General features: G+C 42.1%; 1 protein-coding gene across 1 annotated transcript in view; it reads left to right on the top strand.

The window, feature by feature from the left end:
- The window catches only part of ERN1 (endoplasmic reticulum to nucleus signaling 1), a 73,616-nt gene that overhangs the window by 3,907 nt on the left and 47,658 nt on the right, over window positions 1-22,051 (top strand). Inside the window, exon 2 of the mRNA XM_036899730.2 lies at window positions 18,204-18,324. Coding sequence (XP_036755625.2) covers window positions 18,204-18,324 — 121 coding nt within the window. The remainder of the gene's footprint in view (window positions 1-18,203; window positions 18,325-22,051) is intronic.

Here is a 22,051-nt window from a genome sequence, read left to right as displayed (position 1 = left end):
GGTAATCAGCCATACTTTGCCTAGTGATCACCCTGCTGGGGTCATATGGGTTTCCACCATCATAAGGAAAGAAGGAAAGGTGTATTTCCTTTTCTTCAAATTTTTTTGTGTGTTTGGTGCTTTCTATATGATCACATGGGAAGATTTTTTTTTAACTCCCTGTAATCATATTCATTGTAGAAAAGCTAGAAAGTATAGGTACATCTAAGTTAAAAAAAAAACCTTCTGTAATCCTATTATCCAAACATTACCTCTATTAACATTTTTAACAGCTTTATTGAGATATAATTCACCCATCATATAAGGCATCCATTCAGAATGTACAGTTCAGTGGGCTTTAATATATTCACAGAATTGTGCAACCATCACCACAGGTAATTTTGTACTATTTTCATCATGCCCAAAAGAAACTCCATACCCAGTAGCTGTCATTGCCATTTCCCACAAATCTCCCAGCCCTTGGCAACCATTCATCTACTTTCTGTATTTATAGATTTGCCTATTCTGGCCATTTCATGTAAATGGAATCATACTACATGTGGTCTTTTGTAATTGACTTCTTTCACCTGACATGTTTTCAAGGTTCATCCGTGTTGTAGAAAAAAAAAAAAATCAATGTTTTGTTTCTTTTTTATTGCTGAATAATAATCCATTATATGGATATACCACATTTTATCCATTCTTCAGTTAATGAAAATTTAGGTTTCCCTTTTTTGGCTGTTATGAATAATGCTGCCATGAGTATCTGTGCACAAATTTTTGAATGGCTATATATTTTCATTTTTCTTGGGTATATACGTAATAGTGAGATTTCTGGGTCATGTGGTTACTCTTATGTTTAACATTTTGAGGAACTGCCAAAGTGTTTTCCAAAGAAAATGCACTGTTTTATATTCCTACCTGCAGTGTAGGAGAGTTCCAATTTTTCTACATCCTCACCAACACTTGGTATTTTCTGCCATTTTGGTTATAGTCATCCTATTGGGTGTGAAGTAGTAACTCATTATGGATTTGATTTGCATTTCCCTGGTGGCTAATCTAATATCTTAATATAGATCATTCCAGATGTTTTTTTTTCTGTGTACATATTTGCATAAATAGTATTTTTTCTTCCCCAGACTGGAATATATCTAGATTTTTCTGAGTCAATAAATGTACTACTGCAGCATTATTCTCATTGGCTGCATAATACTTCTCTGAATAAATATACCATAATTTGACCATTCAATCATTTAGATATTGAAACTTTTAAATTTTTGTCACTGTAAACAGTGTAATGAACCTTGCTGCTAAAGTCTTGGCTGTATCTTAACTGCTGAATTATTTCTTTGGGATAAATTTCTAGAAGTGGAATTTGCTAATCGTATGTATTCTTTTACAGCCCCCTTCCTCCAGCCTCCAAGCAATTTTGGAATTTAAAAAAGCACAAAGTGACCTTTACGATAACCACTTTAAAGTAAGCTGTTTTAGCAGTGTGGATTTTAAGGCAAGCGAAAATGGAATGTTGAGGTTTTGTTTTGTTTCTATTTTGAAGCTCTAAATAACCAGGTAGTCTCTTGATGGCATCTTAAATACCTAAAAAGCTATGGTGAAAATGTTTTACTCTGATTTGTTAAATAACTAAACCTTGAATCTAATCTTGCTTCCCTTTAAAGAACAGTTTATGTTCTAGTGTGTTTGTGAGAACCAATGAGTCCAGCTATCCCAGTCATAACCCCAGGGAGGTGACCAAGCCATGTCGCAACGACAGATTGGATCTGGAGGAAGCCCAGGAAGAGAAAAGTAGACTTCCTTGTAAGCTTTGGGAAAATGCTCAGAATATGCTCGTGTACCTCCCATGAGGGTCGCAGCCTCACACCCTTGGTTTCAGTGTAGAAAGGTGCAGTTTGATGTGGAAATGCTGCCCTCACCTGAGACTCTCCACCAGTGAGACTGGCCATTTTCAACTTGAGCCAAATCCAGCTATCATGAAGAGAGTGGAGACTAAGAGGTCCTTAAACTTGATTCACAGTTTAAGCTTGTTTCTTTTCTTTAGGTCTAATAATATCCAAGCAGGTGCATGTTTTTCAGTAAGATCTCGCCCAGAAATGTTTCTGAAATAGCTAAACTGAAAGTTCATCTCAGAAGCCTTGAATTATAGTTGTTTTACCATAGTGCAGTCCCACCACAGGGAAGGGACCATGAAAGGATAGATAGAACTCTCTAAGCATCAGGCTGGGCCTGGTGTTTGCCCTTGCAGAGGTCCCCACCTCCCAGGCAGTTCTGGCCCTGGGAAGTGGGTCTGTGGTGACAAGAGAGAGCGGCCTCTGACCTTGGACCACCGTGGAGGGATGCAGTTAGCTTAGGTGGGTCTCAGGCGAGTCGGAGGAAGGAGGGGGACAGGAATGTGGGGAGGAGGCTGCAGTTAACTTGCTGGTCTGCCCTAGGGTGCAGGGATGGTGTCTTGCTTATCTGCATCCTCTGTGGCTTTTAACATAGTGAGTTAGGCATTCAGCAAATATTGATTAAATTCCTCTTTGAGGCTCAAAGACCAATAAAACAAGGAGTTGTTCTATTATTAGGCAGGCAGGTTGTGGGTTTTGTTGCCAGGGGTTGGGGAGGCGGCAGGAAGATGTTGCTTTAGCTGTAATCAACGTCCCTTAGTGGGACCGCATCAGTAGTGTGTTTGTAGAATGAGCGTTTCCAGGACATTTGCTTGGGTGGGCATGACCTGTACTGCGTGGTACCCTCTTGATGGGCTCCTCATATCAGTAATGAGATTAATTTTTCCATTGCCAACCTCTGTGAGATAAATGGTTTGTGATTATTCCAAGTCAGTTTCATTTTTCACCCAGCATGATGTTTCGCTATTAAAAATGAACCTTGATCCAGGATTGTCCTCTTATGTATTGAACATGATTTCCTTAGTTAGTAGACTAATTTATAATTATAATTCAAAACCACCCCTTTCTCCAGTGGGTTATTTGCCCCCCCCCCCCACTAATTCAGATGAGGAAATAATTATGTCTAGGCTGCAGCAGTGTTTCTTATGGAAACCAAATTTTTTCATGCATTTTCTGAACAGACAGCGCTGTCATATCCCTAGAAGCTGACATTGTCATTGGTCTGCAGTTGAGAATTGGTCAGAGGAGTATGTGGACCAAACGAAATCAGATCTTTTTTCTTACAGCAAATGGCCCATGACTGCTGAGGGGCCCCTGGGAGTGAGAGAAACACCTGCCTGGAGGGCCACAGCTGCAGCTAGAAATGTGTTCCTCAAGGCAGTACTTCTCACCCTGGCTGAATTAGTCACCTGGAGTCACCAGGGGAGCTTTTTAAAAGCCCTAGGCTGAGGCCCCACCCCAGATGAATGAAATCAGAATTTCTAGTAGTGGAGACTGGCATCCTTTCTTAAAAAAAAATTAAGCCCCAGGTGACTCTAATGGGCAGCCAGGTGGAGGCCATGAGGTGATACCTGTACTTCAGCCCTAAACAGAGCAAATGTCTTGCTGGGCCCTGTCACGTCACGGAGCCCTGGGCCAGACTGGAGACAGCTTTTGCCTCATTTTATGAGTAAGATGACATTGATATATTCTGCTAGCTAGTGGCAGAACTAGAAATAGAGAAACTAACATTATGTTTTTGTCTAATTTTACTGTTACCCAAGTTTTAAAGGGCAAGTAATTCCAGTTGGGGTTATATATATAATATATGAATATAACTGGCCTTATATTCAAGTACACTTAGTTATTGAATTAGATGTTTAGAATTACTTAAAGTTATGCTTATGCTTGCTTATTATTTCTGCCTTCTCCACGTGTTAAGAGGCCTATGGAATCAAAACGATACTGTTTTCGAGGCTCCTTCAAAGTACCCTGGTGGGTAGAATCATCCTCCGAATTTTGAAAGAGCCTTCTGTGGCCTGAGTGAAGTAGCTAAGGGCGGTGGGCACAGAATGCATTTGTGGAAGGAGTAAGTCTGATGAAATAGGAGAATGAAGCACATATGCAAAAAAGGAACCTTTCTTATCAGGGTGAGAATATACATGTTGGAAGCAGTTCGTAGGAGGGTTGGGTTTGTGATGTCTCCTTCCCCGTTTCCTGTGACAGCTGGCTATCTGGGTATTTATCAGCCTCTGCATGTAGTTTATAGGCACCACTTTTTGTTTTCATATAGTTTTGATAAAATGATGTGATAAAATATTCTTTTTGTGAGTGGGAGTTGGGAGATGAGGGCTTTGGTACTAGCAAGCTGGGAGAATTTGGACAAAGTAGTTATTTCCTGTTTCCTCATCCATAAAACAAGGCCTTGGAACTAGAAAATCTCTTAAGTGGGCCTATTTCTAACGGTCTTCCCAAAAAGGGAACCCCATTTAGGGTAAAGAAACTAGTCCCCCAGCTCTACAGCTTCATACCACTCCTACCTGGGTGGTCAGAGATGAGAGGGCTGCTTTGCTCTGAGCCTGCTAGCTTCCTTACCCCTGACTTAGCAGATTCCATCTGTTCGTCCATTCACCCACCAGTTTTATTGAGTACATATTATATGCCTAGCACTGTTTGAGGTGCTTGGGACACATGAATGAACAAAACAAAGACTCCTGCCGTCATGAAACTAACATCTGCTTGGCTGAGACAGACCAGAAACAACAGCCTGGTAAACACATGAAAATATAGGATGTAAGAAGGTGATAAAATTCTGTGGAAAGACAGACAACATAGAACAGAGCAAGGGAGAGGGGCTTGAAAGTTGCCACAACAGCGGGCTGTGGTTTCATTTTAGGTGTTGCTCACCTGTCCCATAGGGCCCAGCCAAATCGTGGCCCTTCACCGGCCTGCCCACTTTGGCACCACGTCACTTGGTGTTGGGGTTAGTATATAGGTTTATGCTCCAATTTGCTTCCCATCTAGTCTTCTGGAGGGCTGGTATTGACGGCTCTTGTACGTTTGAAAATGCAGAGCAAATAGGTATTGAATATTTCTTGTCAATTTTTAATGATAAGAGAAAATTTTAAATTCAGTCAAGGAAGCCTCAGAAATGACTCAGAGAACAAAGCCAGCAATTTTTTGATTTTTGTGATGGGTCTGCTCCCAAATACACAGGTGGTGTATATATTTTTTACAAACAAAATTAAACAGTTTTTTACCCCCATTGTACAGGTATTTATAAAATCTCCACATAAATTCAAATACTGCAAGAAAGATGTGAAGCCAGGTATGGGGAGTTTCTAACCTCAAAGTCACCTCATTCTGAAAAATCCGATGACCTTATCCAGTAGTTCTGTTAGGGTTCATTTTCCACTTGCTGTGGTCTGGTTTTGCAAAGAAGAAAACAGTTTCCTTTATATGTAGAGGTTAAGAACAAGTTTATCTGTAGTTTTGGTACTCAGCTGACTGGGAACCAAACCACAGTTGCTTTTAAAACTAACACTATGTCATCTTGATCTGATGGTGCAGTACTTGGAAACCTCTGGGGTTTTCAGTGCATGGGTAGAATTCAATCACTTAACCTGATTTGTGGTTTGGAGAAGAAAAGAGGTCTTCCTTATAGTTTAGGAGATGGCTGGTGTTAGAGTCTGTAGCAAGTATGTGTAACTTAGGAGTCACTCATCTCCTCCCACATAACCTTAATTGATTTCTACGATATTTCTTTTCCCCACCCTGAACCTTAAAGTGAATCAGATTATTACAGTTTCCAATGTTGCAATATTTCAAGATAAGTGGAGACACTGGCATGTGGAAGACTAGGATTGGAAATCACTGTGTTCAAAGGCATTAAGAATGCTAAACTCTCTCAAACTCCTATGTGGGTTTTGGGCATGTTTTGATTGGTTGGGGCTAGGAGAATCTACAGTAAAGCCTGAGGAGAGATGAGGGCCTGGTAAATCAGGGATCGTCAATACTCCTGAGCTAAAAGGCATATGCAACCCAGCCTTCTAACTTCATTGAATCAGAAACTGATGCCCAGAGAAATTTAATGACTTGCCCAGAGCCTGAACAAGAACACATATCTCTTGCATCCTGTCTCATCTTCTAGCTTCATTTACCCAAAAAACTTCTGTTGAGCATGTGCCAGCCTTGTGGGGATACCTGAGGAACTTTGGGGTTTTTTTAATGTAGAGTTTTGAGGGGATGAATAACAGGCTTTGGAATTACATGAACATGGGACAGGCCTAGGAATGAAGGCCTGAGGAGCAGGAAGTGTGGGCTCAAAATCTCAGGGAATTGCTCTGGGCAGGGCCTGGGCATGCTGCCAGGTCACCTTTTGGGAGGTGTCGCCATGGAACCTGCTATCTTTTTCCCTTGTACTGTTTCTCAAATCCTTGAAGGCAGGAACTTAATAGGCCTTGGCGTGCCAAGGCAGCTGTATATGACCAGACCCTTCTTGCTGTTTATCTGTAGGATGAAAGAGAGAGTCCAGCCTGGGGGTGGGGTTAAAATAAGTGAACTAGCAAGTAAGTTGGACATAGAACAGTCAGTCAACAGGAAGAAGTGTGAAATTGGGAGCGGCCGGGAGAGAATGATAAATACTTGCCACCCATGCCAACCTACTGGAGAAATGTGAGACTGTGATCCCGCCACTTACCTCCTCTGGTAGGGTCAGGACCTCCAAGATTTCTGCCTACTGTAGCAAAAATAGCTCTGGAACTGACTGCAGGTGTGTGTGTGTGTGTGTGTGTGTGTGTGTGTGTGTGTGTGTGTGTGTGTGTGTGTGTGTGTGTGTGTGTGTGTGTGTGTGTGTGTGTGTGTGTGTGTGTGTGTGTGTGTGTGTGTGTGTGTGTGTGCGTGCCCAGTGTGTGTGTGCGTGTGTGTCATCCCAGTAGTCACATTTAGCGTGTGTGTGCGTGTGTGTGTGTGTGTCATCCCAGTAGTCACATTTAGCGTGTGTGTGTGTGTGTGTGTGTGTGTGTGTGTGTGTGTGTGTGTGCCCAGTGTGTGTGTGCGTGTGTGTCATCCCAGTAGTCACATTTAGCGTGTGTGTGCGTGTGTGTGTGTGTGTCATCCCAGTAGTCACATTTAGCGTGTGTGTGCGTGTGTCATCCCAGTAGTCACATTTAGCGTGTGTGTGTGTGTGTCATCCCAGTAGTCACATTTAGCGTGTGTGTGTGTGTGTGTCATCCCAGTAGTCACATTTAGCATGTGTGTGTGTGTGTGTGTGTGTGTGATCCCAGTAGTCACATTTATTAACTCTCCCATGGCGTTTTGGGGTGTCATGCTCACACTCAGCTGTAACCCAGCTAGTGAGCAACAATAGTCTAACAGTAGAAATTAAAATACCACAGAAGACTCACCCAGGGTGTGAACACAGATTGTGTTTGTTATGAAACGCTTCCCCTTAGGGGAGCATCTTCTCCCTCCAGACTTGCTTTATACCACCGTGAACAGCACGCCATCCTACTCCTGCTGTATGTAAGCTGGGTAGATAACAAATAAAACATCTAAGAAGCTTCTGGTTTTTTGTGGCCCACTCTGTGGGAGGAGTGCACACCTGGTCTGCTGCTGCTCCTGCTCCTGCTCCTGCTCCACCTCGTCTTGTCCGCCCTCTGCTTTCTCTCCAGCAGCTCTGGCCCACTAGCTCCTCAAGCCCAGTAAGTGAGCTTTAGTCCCAGCACTTTACTACAGGCTGCTCCTTTTGCCCAGGAAATTCTTCTCTTCCCTCCCTTCTTCCTGTAGTGTCCTTCAGGAAAACCTTCTGACACTGTGATGACATGTACACCCCGTCATGAGACCAGCTCGCCTTCTCCTGTTACGCTCTCATGGTTCCTGTATGTCGTTTTCGTAGCAGATCATAGACTCTGATTTGTCATTCTGTTTATGTAATTATTTGACTACCATGGTCCCTTATTAGACTGTAAGCCCCACAAGGGCAGAGATCAGATCTCTGTTGTGGTTAGAGCCCAGTGCCTTACACAGTTCTTAATTAATCATAATAACATGTGACACTTACATGGTGCTCACTGTCCTAAGGGCTTTACACATATTCACTCATTTGCATCTCCCAACAACCCTTTGAAGTAGGTATTATTAGATATACTATTATCCCCATTTTATGGGTGAGAAAACCCAGGCACAGAGAGGCAAGTGACTGCCCAGGGTGGTCTGGCTCCAGAGTCTGCCCTTCTGTCAGCCACATTGTACTGCCCAGACACTACATTGAAGCCTAACAAATATGTGTTGAATTGTTCAGAGGCATCAGAAGATGAGGGGTGCTAGATAAGTGAGTTTCCAGATAATTCAAATACAATCCCAGAACTTAAAATATAGTACCATTTGGTGAAAATCTTTTCAGCAGTTATACTCTTCTTCCTTCTTAAATACCACAAACCAAACACATCTTAATTATTCCAGATTGTCAGCACCAGCTATTATCTTACTGCTGTCTGTCCATGAATCTAAGAGATGGGGAGAAGCTGAGGTTTGAGACAGAGTGGATAATCAGGTTTTTGAGGTTGTCTACTTTCCGATGTTATCTTTGGCTAGCACTAATTTCTTTAATAAAAGGATCTTCCCTAATATTTACATAACTCTTGTCTTTGAAATTCTTAATACTTATTTTGCTTTCTTAGCATTTGAAGAGATGTTGCTGTTCCTCAGCTTTCAAAAGAAAAAAACAGATTTGGAAGCTTAGCTACCTTGCCCCACAATTTAGATACCCCTGTAAGCCTCTTTCTGACCTGGAGAAATTGGCAGTAAGAAGAACCAGATGGCCTTAAGGCGAGGCAGAAGCCTGACCAAGATGGTGACTTGAGGAGAGATCCCTGGGAAAATGGAATCTTCTGGCAGCAGAGTGAGTCCTGCAGAAGCACGTCCCCTGTCCTGCCCCTGCCCTGGGCAGCCATTTTTCCTTGCTCAGGAGGGAGGTCTGTTCTCCTTAGTGTCTAGAAGGACTTCTTCCTTGAACCCAAGGGATTGGTATCTCCTTGGTAATTCTTCCCTGATTCTGTTCCCATCTACCCCTTGATGATCTGGAGGATGTGGCAGTGTTTGGTCTTGGCGAGTCCTCTGGCTTGCCTTGTTTCTCAGGCCTCTGTTTTCAGACCACAAAACGAGTCTGATTGTGCCAACGCTGTCTTCCCAGCAGTTTCTAGGGCTTTCCTATCTCTGTCCAAGTGCATGAGAATTGCATAGAGATGTTTATATTTGCCTCGCAGAGGAGCCTAGAAAATAGAAACCTATGCTGAACTTATGGAAATTTGGTGGCATAAGATTCTTTTTACCTGAAAAAGTCAATATTCAGACCTGCATTTTCTTCCTTTTTTTGTGAGCATCTTATTCCTGCTAAGTGACTGTGTGAGGCTTATCAGTGTATGTTCGGTTGTTAAAATGATCCTTGCTGTTCAAAGGATTAGTTGTCCTGTGCTCATCAGTAATGTGCGTTTCCCTGGCCCTGACATAAAAGAATGACTCGCTTCCTCAAAGGAATTGGAGTGGCTTCTACATTGTCATCATCATCAAAGAGCATTTTTTCAAACCATTAGAACGGGCTGGATAAACGTGGATTGTGAGGATGTTTTTATGGTGGCTAAGGCTGTGAGCTTTGACTTTTTGTGGCATCATTCCTACCACTTAGATGTACAGTGGGATCTCAGGAATTTTTACCCAGAACATTTTTTAAAGACCCCACCCTGTATAATTTCCAGTGCCTTTTGGTATATTGGGTGTCTTTGTGGAATCTACAAATTACATTTTGGTCTCATTCAAAAGATCCTACCTCCCTATTAGAGCAGAGTGATCTTCACCTGCCCCTGCAGGATTCAAAGGGGAGCTCCAGGCCTAAAGTAATTTAAGCCTGTGGTTGTAGAGAACCATGATTTAAACCCGTGGAATTACAGTGCCATGTAGTGGGCAAAGGACCGGGCTGGGAGGTGGAGGCCTTGGCTCCAGGCCTGCGTCTGCGGTTGGTTGTCTGTGGTGTCTTGGGCACGGCACTTCCCCCTCGGGGCCTTCCCTTCCTCTCCTGTGAAATGAGACAGCTGGGTAAGGTGATCTTCAGCCCTTTTCCTCTCTCAAATGACATATCCCAGAGGCTGTAAGCAGCCCCTACTGTGTGCTCTGTGTTGCAGCAGCCTTAGGGACTTCAGTGACTGTCCAGCTAATTGGAGAGGGGAAGGTGGTAGAGGGCCTGGGCCAGTAGGGAAGTGGACAATCCTCAAATGTACGTCAAACATTCGGGATTCTGGCTAGGGGAAGTCAGTCTGGCCTGGTATCTCAACTGGAGACGTATTTCACAGTGTTTGACTTCTGTTATAAATCTTGGCAACATCTGGCAAGTGTAGGTGGCAATTATGTCATAAATACAGTTGTTTGCGGATATTTTTTATTTAACTAGAGCATTTATCCACTTTCTATTTGATGCTTTCTTTTCCCCTCCCCCCAGAGAAGTCTCTAACCAAATGTAAAGGGCAAAATGGACAGTTTCAGATGAGTTGCTGTTATCAGGTCCGAAAAAATTTGGTATCTGATTAAGTCTTTTTTTTTCCCTTGGGGTTTACATATGAGGCCTTCCTAATAGTAGGTTTAACTGCAGATGAATATACATACCCAAATGGATCAATATGGCTTTTTGTAGGGCTGGTAGTCCCCTTATGAAATTATGGTCTAGGTCAGACCTTTATAGTTGAGTTTGTTCATGGTGTTGCTCCATTAAGGTAAGTGAGCCTAATAGGTTTCTCAATTTTTACAATATCTATATTGGTGCTGTGTCCTTTAGCAAAGACAACAAAATAATAGTGGCAGTACCTACATTCTAAATCTCCGTCACTAAATCATTGTGAAGCCTGGGGTTTTCGCTTTCATATCTATAAAATGCTTAGGGACTTAGGGATTTAATACCAACCTAAGAATGGGGCTTGTTCCCTTGACCTTAGTGTGGTAAAGGGTTCACGTAGCACCTGTCATGCCTGAAGGTGTTTCCTCCTCCCATGGTGACAATATAAGTTGATGGCAGCGGGACCATGAAGACAAATGCAACTGCCAGCTTCTTGGACTTAGACACTTAGCCTGGGGCCCCGAAACCAGTTTGGGGGAAATATATTCACCTGTTGTGAAATTAGCATACCTTTGCACTCAGGAAAACAATGGATTTAGGAGGAACCTTTTATCAGATCCATTGAAGGGATAGCCTAAACAGAAGAATTGTAACTGTCTCAGGTGGTGGCTAATTGCACCACACACAAGAATTGCCGGCAAATACTAGTTAACTCTCCCCGTTGCTTAGTTTGGAAATCACATAGCACTGTGCGGTTAGGCCTTGCCCTTATCTGCATCCCCACCAGACACTTGACTCCCATCCAAAGCAAATGTCATGGTTACCTTTATGGACTTCATATCAGGAAACATAATAGCTGTTAGGCTGGTTAGAAGGAACTAGTGTATGGTTGATGAATTATTGCTGATCTACACACAGGTAAATGAAGTACAACAGAATTTGGAATGATTTTGTAGTAGACTGAAATCATTAAAACACAGGCACAGTTAAACAAGAAAAGTCTCAATATCACCAGTGTTTTAATTCTATTTTTAATTTTTCTCCCAATTCTGTAGCCAGGAGGCTAAGCACAATGAGTTTTCTGTGTCGGTGTATACAGGTGGCCATACAGAAGTCTCCATATGTGTGTGGAGGTTGTGATATGGGGGTTGGTGAGCAGGGTTCATTGAGAATGAAAATCTTCATTGTATCTTTCTAATCAAGGCCTTAGCATGAGAGGCTTTCAAAGGTAGGCCTTTGCAAGCTGCTAGTTCAGCCCACTTTCCTGATCAATATGAGGCTCATACTGACATGGGCTTTAGTTTTCCCAAGGGTTCTTTCTGTAATGGCTATGTACTAGCATTTACTGGGCACAGATTTCAGTCTCATTCTGCTTTGGTGAATTCTTGATGGTTTTTGGGCCATCTTTGGGCACAGTCTTCCACCACATGATCAGATGGCATTAGAATGACAATACTCTGCTGGGTTATTTTGTAAAACAACCAGAATTACAAAGAGCCAGGCTTTGTAGGAGTTTATAGTCTGAAGCAGGTAATATTGCTGCAGGTAGAATTATACACACAGATGTCCTTTTTTGAATATTGTTTAGTGCCTGCCTAGGGACTATGTTAAATAATATTTGGACGTACTTGCTGCAGAATTGATACATTACTGCATAGGTTGACTGGATTCTGTGTGTGTGTGAGAGAATCCCTATAGGATTGGTATCCATTATGGCACACCAGAAAGTGTCCTACTGATGCCTCCAAGTCAGCTCATCCGCCCTGTGGCTTTCAGCTACTTGTAGCCAGCAGAATAATCCTGTCTATTTGCCATTCCCCCTCACTTCTGCTTTCTAATTCATCAGACACCACCTCCCTCACCATAGCCCCAGCTATACACACAGTCTTGTCCTGCTCCTCTTCTAGGTCCTTTGGCACTGGTACCAACCCCCAGAGAGAATGCCATCCTCATTCCTGAGCATTATTGCTTAGAGTAATAATTATAAGCTCTGATTCCTTAGCATATTCTAATCCATTCGAAATCTATTATTCTGCATTTGGTGACATGCAGTTTAAATTGTTCTCAAGACTTCATGTGTCCAAGTGGTAAAACCGAATACCTTGGAAATCTTTAAGTAATCCTTCCCTCACTTGCATGCCTGTTTATAATACCATACTGTGTATTCACTAACCAGCCAAATGAGCTCCTAAGTGACTTTACCTTTCCTTTACTTCTGTGGCCAACCACCTAGTGGATTTGAGCCCCGGCAAGGAGCCCCTACGTGCAAAAGGCAAACTGGTTGTTGATGGCAGATTTAAGTTCCAGGAATTTAGGTGCACACTATATTGTGTAATGATAGTCTGTTGGAAACATGCCAGTATCCTTGCTCAAGTTATACGAGTATTGTATTTTTAGTTTGGAGGAATGGTTTGCTTAACCATAATAAATAAAACTGAAGTTAGGATTATGCAATGTAACAGTAACCCAATGACCATAGAGAAAAAATTAGTAAAAAAGCAAAACAAAGTCAACAGCTTCTGAACAAATCCTGGAAATCAGTGTGGTACTCCTAAAGGAAGAAAACATCACTTTGTGATTAGCTGGATTATTGTATTCTAATATTATTTTTAATATTGTGGTCTGTTGGAGTGGAAGTAGGAAGCAGAGAAGTCATAGAAAAGGTTTTTATTTTAACTGTTTTTACTCGTCCTACTAACTAGCACTACTACAGTGTTGACATACAACTTTTGGAGATGTACAGTTGGGTTTGCCTTGAGCAATTCGCACACTTGGGAAGTGTATGGATCGCTTGTTCACAGTGGTGGGTCTTCTGTATGTGTGTGTATGCCTTTGTGGGGGTGGGATACACCTGATTTGTGAATAGAGCTGACACCACAACACTCATCGAGTATGGATCACTTTGGAGAGCTGGGTATAGAAGACATGTATGTGCGTGGCACCACTTATTTCCACTGACTTCAAGATGAAAGGTCTGCGCTATTTTTATTAACTTTATTTCTGGTCCTTGCCGTTAGGTAGTTGGTTAACCTGTAGACTCTTTCTTGAAATGTGTGTCTGAAATTTAAAAATTGCATTTCTTTGGGAAAACGTAGCATTTCTGAAAACCCTGTTGAACACTGGGCTTTCCTGTGTCCCGGGTCTCCTAGGAGCTCTCAGGTGTGCTTCCCTGCTGTCCTTGGGGGACAGCTGAAACCAAGACCACAGGCTTTGCTTGTGGTTCTCCTCCACCCACTGGTGCTCTGTCTCCTTGCCTGACCAGTCCAAGGACTAGCTCAGAAATTGGTGGGGGCTGTTTCATTTGTTTTTGTGCTGCTTAAACGCATACATGTCTCTTGTGTCCCTAATTCCTTTTCCAAACAGGGTTATTTCATTTTGAGAAAAGACTTTTTTTCTTACCTTAAATATAAGGAGTTGAATTAACACAAGTGCAACTGTTAGCTGAGTTTAGAATATTAGAGAATGAAATTGTCAGCTATTTACCTTTAAGTCATCTCTGTATTAGCAGTTGGTAGCTGCTTCTACGTCTTTGTGGCAAAGGCAGGGTGAATGGTGCATTTTATGAAATAGCATGGATGCTCGACTTTGTGAAACCTTGCTTCATAGTCAGAACATTAAACTTGAGGATCCAGCCCTGGAATTGCATTTATTTTCATGGGAGGGAGACTCTTCTGGAGTCCTGGCTGAGCAGGCCTGCAGTAAGGACCATTTCACTGCCAAATCAACCTAAGTGAAATAAGCTGGTTTTACCGGCAGCCGCTTCCCCAGCACCATCTGCCCTGAATTGCTGGGCTTCAGAATCCTCAGGCTGGGTGTTTCCAGAATTGCTATCTCCTGTGAGAGGGTGCGTATGGTCAGATTTCCACAAACACCAGTTAGCTAATGGATGTCTAGTTTTAGGCTAGACTAGATCACCCACCACTGCCATTCTCACCCGCTACAGTGTTACTGAGATTATTTCTTAGAAGTCACCCTGGAAGCCCGGAAGATATATCCCACCAGTTTGAAAAATGAGTCAGATTCCAGGTAGTCACTTGAAGCAGATCTGCAGAACCAGCCATTTTCTTTCCATCTTCAGGCTCTCTGGACACTAGCGAGTAAAACTGTAGGGCCCATTGCCATTCCATCCATCGTGGAGAAAAGAGGGCGCTGACGACTGAAAGGGCTGGGTGAAGGTGATGTGCAAGTTCATTATTGTGAAACAGTGTTTTTAGGTGTTCAGGTTCAAATAGTTATCAGCTGTGCTCAGTATCACAAAAGGCCATCTAGAAGCTTATTTAATTCACAATAGTTAACAGCAGCTTTATTTGAAGGCAGGCGTTTTCATCTTTAAAACATGCTAAGAGAATAAGCCAGATGTTTTATAATATTAATTTGCCTTATGAGAGAATAACACTGTACAGGGTGGCTTCTCATGTGTTCTAATTGGAAACTGTCAAGGGCCTTCAAAGAAGACAAAAAATCTGTCCATTGTGACATTGCTGTGAACATTGTGATTAACTGTCAGTGTTCTCAGGTGCTAAATTCAACTTCGTATTTTTTAGATTTTTAGAAGACTATGTTAGGAGATTAGGGTTTTATTTCGATTCACCAACCAACCGTAGATAATTGCTCTTCCTGTGGTTTCCAAGATGCTCAGACAGGGCAGGTGGCTTTTGTTTCCACACTAGTAGTGAAGCAGCACTGATATGTCTTAGTAAATATTGGCCCTTTTTAATATTAATAATGTGAAAAATATATTTGGAGGCATTTGATTTCTATAATTGTAATGTACGCTATTATAATGACAGCAAAACTTATCTACTCTTGGATGCACACTTTTGTACCAAGAGACCTCTGTGTTTCTAAATGTATGTCCCTTGTTTTGTGGATATTAATGATCCAAGTTGGTCGAGTTGCGTAATGTCCTGAGATGTAAAGCACTTCACCTGGAACTTAGGAGCTTTGCCAAGTGCCTTTAAATTCTAGCTTCTGTCCTACCTGCTGACTTGTCCAACTTCTTTCTATTCAGTGAAAAATTCATTGCAGATTACATGGTTCTATTAAATAATATTTAGAAAGTAGAGGAGAAAAAACATCACTTCAGCTTTTTTATATATATATATATATATATATATATATATATAAAATATATAATTTTTTTTTTTTAATGCCTGTGTGTGAGTGAGAGTGTTAGGATTGTCTTGGTTGCGAGTGACAGAAATCTGGCTCTGACACGATTAGGCAGAGGGGAATTTGTTGTAAGGATTGGGTGTCTGTGCACCGAAGGACAGGAACTTGGGTAGCCTGAGGACAGTAGAAGCCAGGGTGCTCTCTCCCAATCTTTCAGTCATGTTTCTTCTCAGGCTTCTTTCCCTGTTTCTGTCTTTCTCTTTAACCCAGCTTTTTCCACATGGAAGAAACATTCAAAGAAATCTCCCCAGTTTAATTTCTTACCACTTCAGCCACTCAGAGTTCAGCTTAATTCTTGTGTGGTCCCAACATACTTGTTGTACATAGTGGTTGTTTCTGGGGTAATTAATTGACAGGTGGAGGGGGTTCAGCGGGGATCTCCACCTCTTGGCATCTAGGTATGCATACATCTGCCCTTTTCATTTATTTGGTCTCCAAACTGCCCCCACCTGTGACAGTCCCTCTGCTGCTAGGCAGGCTGCAAACTGCACCCCCCCACCCCAGCTTCTCAGCGGAAGACAGCCCCAAGTCCTATTTAGCTGCAACTCTCAGGGTCCTGTCTTGCAGCCACTGTTCTCCAGGCACAGTGATCTGCGTTCCTCTGGTTCAGGCATGCACAGATCCAGATGAGGATTATCAACATTTCCACCCTGTGGGCTAAAATAATTTAACCCCCACAAACAGTTAGTATACAAGACTTTTGGATTCCCAGCTAGGGCAAGCACCACCCTTGAGACTTCTGTTTTCCTAGCCAGGTTGTACTGAGACTAATTTCCTAGTTCCAAAGGAAGAATTAAAAGCAGACATTTTCCTGTACTTAAGGCTTTGCACAGAGACTACACTCAGCAGACAGCAATACAGTTTGCTGGTGTTTCACCCATTCCATGAGAGTGGGCCCTGGCTCTGGGCAAAGTAAAGGGCCAGACTCTTCCAGTCTAGGCCAGACACAGGCAGGGGGTGAGATGAGCCAGGTTCTGTCATTTGCCTCGCCCCCACTGCCAGTGGACCTCCACCAGGGCAAGGGAATGCAGGAACTGGAGTGTTTGTCCTGCCACCTCAGGCTGCCCTGGAGAGAGCCAGTGGGCTTTCCCTTTTAAGGGATTAACATCATCTTGGCTTTTACCAAGAATGACCAGATATTTTGGGTTCAGGCTCCCATGCACAAGTAAACTCCTAGTCTTTTACATTTAGTGCCAAAAGCCAGCCATACTCCTATATTTTAAAAATAGCGTTTGTGCCAACATTCAAACTGCCACAGTATATAGTATTGGCCTGTTTTCAATTCAAGACCCACTGGAACCAGCACATCTGTGGGACAGTAGAGTGACAAAAGAGAAAATTTCATTACAAGGTGGCATTGCTGAATGGGCTGATACCACAAAAGGGAATTGTCCTAGGAAACCTTAGCAGCTATCACCTGCACATGTGGGCACTGTGCACATGCATGTATGCACACATATGTACACATGGCTGCTCCTGGAGAAACCATGTGGATGAGGGTTACAGTTCCTAGCAAAGCTAGAGGACACCCATACGCCCCCAAAAAATCTGTCCAGTATAACTATAACCACAGTATACATTAAATTTGGGATTGTGTATTTTTCACCTGGTAACATATATAACCATTTGTATACTGTTGGAGATTTTTTTCAAGTGCTGTTTTAATGATTACCAAATATTCTGTTGAGTATATGTGTCATAATTTATTTTGGCTGTTTAGATATTATTGGAAATTTGGATCTTTTCAGTTTTTGTGTTCATAAATGAGATGTAATGAGTAATCATTGTATACAGAGCTTTTTCCATATCTGAAATTATTAATTTAGGTTACAGAAGTAGAAATACAGGATTAAAAAATATGAGCACTCTTAATGCTTTCTAGAAAGACTGCACTAACTTGTAATTTTCGTTGCCCCCAACAGTGGATGAGAAATTGAATTTCACTACTTTTAGCTATTTTCTGTAAAAGGCTTTTTAAAAATTCATTAAGAATAAACGGTACATTTTGGTTTAAGTTATATTTTCATTATAAGTGAAGAACAATTTAGGTTATGTTTTTTATACATTTTCTTAGAACCTCTGAAATCTTTGTTTTATTATAAACTCTTTATATGCTGAGAGCTGTTTTTCCCATTTGGCTTTAAACATTTTCCCCTAATTCTTTGCCTTTTAAAATTTCATAAGTTGGCATTCTTCTGTATCGTGGAGTCTGACAAAATGACCAGGTTTTAGAAAGTAAAATGTAACCAAGAGAAGAAAGTCAGAAAGCTGAGTGTACTTTCTCCCTCTTTCTCAGTGGAGGCTGCCCATGGATTATTTCAGAATCCCTGGCCTTGTCATGTCAGGTTAAGCCTGTCTGTTTTCCTGCTTAGACAGAATAAGGCAACCCCGGTTCTTGTCCTGACTAAGCTGTTGTCTAGACATGTGCCCTTGGTGGGAACTTAGTCTTCATCCACAAAATGGTGGTTTTTAGAAAAATCATTTTTGGGGTGGAGGGGTCTGTGGTTGTATATGCCTGGGGTGAGAAATCATACTCACCGCAAAAATGCTTCTACATCTCATTGCAGATTTTTGGAAGTCCCAGCACAGTGACGCTTCCTGAAACCTTGTTGTTTGTGTCAACCCTAGATGGAAGTTTGCATGCCGTCAGCAAGAGGACAGGCTCGATCAAGTGGACTTTAAAAGAAGGTAATTGGGGTTTGGTCCTTGGGTGACATGGACCTTTGCTCAGCTGCTCCAAGGAAACATATTCCAGAAAAAGAGAAAATAGATATATGTTATTTAATTTAAAAAAGGATAATGAAGTTGAGAAGGAATTATTCTCAGAGGATATGTTTACAGTGTGAACTGTGATTATCTGCTAAGTGCATCAGTTGAAGCAGCAAGCTTTGTCTTCTTTTTGTTTCTGTTTTTTGCTTCTGTGCAGATTTCATGTTTAAATGGCTCTAGGCTTTTCTATTAATAGTTCTGGTTGGTTGGTCTTTATAAAGACATGCTGCATTAAATTTTTTTGTGAAGCTCTAATGATTAGAATCTTGTGATCATAATTACAAAAAAAGTGTCTTCTCTAACCTCAAATTACTTGTTTTTATAGAGTCTGAAATAATTGAGAGCTGTTAAGATTTGACATTGATCCAAGTTAGCTATTTTATTGGGTCTTTACATTGAGGGAAGTAAAAGGCTGAGCTTGTTTCTCATTTAATCTATCACACTTCCATTTTATGATCTTGTCTTCCTGGTAATAACAGAGTGTGGAGTCCTCCAGCTGAGAAATTGTATTTGATTTCCAAAGTAATCTCAGATAAAGCCATGCAAATCCCAGGATTTGGGGCTTTCAGAGTCATCTCTATTATTCTGTGCAGTAATAATTCTCATTTGGCCCTAGATTAGAGACGGCCCAGCATGTTCTCTTTCGTCACTAATCTATGACTCATTATTTTCATGAGCACAGCAAGTGTTTTTCCTTCATTAAAAAAAACGTTCCAAAATAGTATTGTAAGTGGAAAAATATTGACGTTATCATAAAGTCACACATCATCATTTCAGTTTGACAGCCCTAGTTACCATCTGTAGGCGATGGCAGCTGGGGACCACAGACTCCCTGCCTCCCTTGTTGGGGCCCTGCTTGGATCAGCAAGGACTTGAAGCAGCCAAAGGACCAGCTCTCTCAGGAGCAATGAGGAGACTGTAGAACCAGTTTTAGCATTGCATTACTGAGCTCCCAGTATGTTATCTCTACTGTCTCTCCTTTGTGTGTAACCTTTTTAATGTTTTTAAGAACAAAAGCAGGTTTCTTTAAATTTCCTAATTTCTGATTTGTCCAAAGATGTAATCTGCAAATCACGAAAGGATTGAACTAAACACTTAAGCTGTTGAATGTTAAGGCTCGTTTCTTGGTGTCATTTTTCCCAGGCAGAGTATTTTTTCCCCAAGCCACTTCATTCTTCTCCTTTGTTTTTCCCTACATGTTTTGTTTTAAATTGATTTCATCCAATTCATAATTTCTTCAGGTAGCCTGAGCCAGATCTGGCAAAACCGTGTCCTTTCTTGTTACTCAGCCAAATATAAGCCTCTCCCATAACTTAGAGCTTAAAGAATTTACCTCTTTTTTACTTATTATGTGTTTAGAGAACCTAGTCTGTGAAAGATACTATATAGGGTACAAAGGAGAAAAAGACAGGCCTTGCCCTCAAGGAACCTAAATCTGGGAAGGAGAAAAAAGGCAGGCACAGAGAACTCCAGCACAGAGCAGAGCGTTGTGACTGCCTCAGAGAGGCGCTAGGAGTGCTGTGAGCCCACTCCAGCTGCAGAGGCAGGACAGGCTTCAAGAAGCTGTGGTGTTGGAGCTGAGCCTTGGTGGATGGGTTGAATGTCTGTGCAGTAAGGCCGAGAAAGGAGCAAAAGGAGACAGCAGGTCTAGGGTGCAGGGACAGTTCCTGTCGGGGAGGAGCCCAGGGCTGGAGGTGGAGGGAGGCAGGCAGAGGGGATGTGAGCCCTGTAGCCCCACAGCATTTGTACTTGACTAAACTGGAAGCTGGGAGCCATTAACACAATTGAGCCAGAGAGTGATTCAGTATGCCCTCGGCTGCCAGGTTGATCCAGCAGCCAAGTGCAGGATGCCTAGAAACAGGAAGGCAGTGAGAGGTGAGGCTGATCCAAGCAGGCGGCAGGCCTGAGGGAGAGGTGGGACGGATGAGAGGCGTGCCAGAAATAGAATCCATAGAACCAACAACCGATTAGTGGGCAGAGCAGGGAAGAGTTAGAAGACCTAGAGGGAGAATTACAGAAATCTGATTAAGGTCTAAGAATTTCAAGTAACATTCAGTATGTTCTAAGTCTCATTGTTTTTCTGAAAATAAACTGGCTTATTTTAGTTAAATTCAGCCCTGGATACCAGTGACCTCAATATATATTTCCATAGAAAGATTAAAGACAGTAATATATAGAGAGACCCTGAGTTTTCTTTTTTTTTTTTTTTTTTGTCTGGCTGACGGAAGGGAGAGAAGGATCAGTGGTCAAGAACTGGTCACTTTGAATGTGGGAGGGAAGATATTCACAAGATTTTCTACCATAAAGCGGTTTCCTGCTTCTTGCTTGACACAGTCTTAGATGGCAGAGACCAGGAATTCAAGATGGTTGGTGGCCAGTTTTTTGTAGACAGAGATGGTGTCTTACTTAGTTTTTTTTATTTTTTATTTTTTTTATTTTGGTATCATTAATCTACAACTACAGAAAGAACATTATGTTTACTTGGTTCCCCCCGTCACCAAGTCCCCCCCACATACCCCTTCACAGTCACTGTCCATCTGCGTAGTAAGATGCTGTAAAATCACTACTTGTCTTCTCTGTGTTGCCTGAGTTTTCAATTTAACATTAATTTTGCAATTATAACTAAAGATTTAAAAATTGTTTATTTCCAAGCCTTTAATACGTAAATACATTATTAAGGAATCCAGGTACTATTCTAGGCCCTGAGGTTACATCAAGTGAAGGAGACAGACAAAATCCTTGCCTTCATAGAGCTTTCATTCTAGTGGGGAAGCAGACAAGGAAATAAATTATGTAGAGGTGATAAGAGCTGTGGAGAAATAGTAGTCAGGGAAGTGGAGCAGGGTGGGGGCTGTAATTTTTGAAAAGGGATGGCTCCACCAAGAAGGGAGCCTTTGAGCAGCAACTCCAGGCGTAGGGGAGGATTTTAGGCAGAAGGCACAGCAGGGCTAAAGTGGGAGGGTCCTCCACTTGGTGGAGGAGGAGCCTCCAAGTGGGAGTGGCTGGAGCAGACTGGGGAGGGGGGAGTAGCGGGAGCTGAGCTTGGAGGGGGCCGTCACGGAGGGGCAAAGTATTCCCTTTGTATAGTATTATTATAAAAATGCCCCTACTATCCTGAAATGAAATTTATAGACAGTAACCTACATACACACACAGTTTCAAAAAGAAGTACATGTATTACCCAACTGGTAACCTAAAACTGAAATAATAGGAAAGTAATTTTCACTCCCATATCTTTAAGTTAATGTCCATGTGCTCTGGCACATACCAGCACTCCACCTGGGAGTGAGTGTGGTGCCTGTTAATGCAGACTGATAAAGATGCTGGGATATTTGGGGTGACCAGATTTCCAAGAGGAACAGTTCTTGGTAACATTCCAAACGAAAGAAATAACAACCTTACCTAACATATACAGTAGTTACACTCTGAGAAGACTCATTGTATAAAATTATTCAAAAAATGCTTTTGTGCTTTTCTGTAAGTGAGGCTGTAGGCTCGCTTGGGTGATTCTTAAAGGTTTTGGCCCGTGGGAGAGTGTTGGCAGGAGTTCAGAGCAGCATGTAGCTCTGGGGTGATCTTTTGCTGTGTAGGGCCATCTAGTATCCCTGCCCCCAACACTTAGTGCCTGTACCACCCGCCCCCCCGG

Source organism: Manis pentadactyla, chromosome 4 (assembly GCF_030020395.1).
Source record: "Manis pentadactyla isolate mManPen7 chromosome 4, mManPen7.hap1, whole genome shotgun sequence".
Taxonomy (NCBI): Eukaryota; Metazoa; Chordata; class Mammalia; order Pholidota; family Manidae; genus Manis; species Manis pentadactyla.
This window is presented reverse-complemented; position numbering and strand designations above follow the sequence as displayed.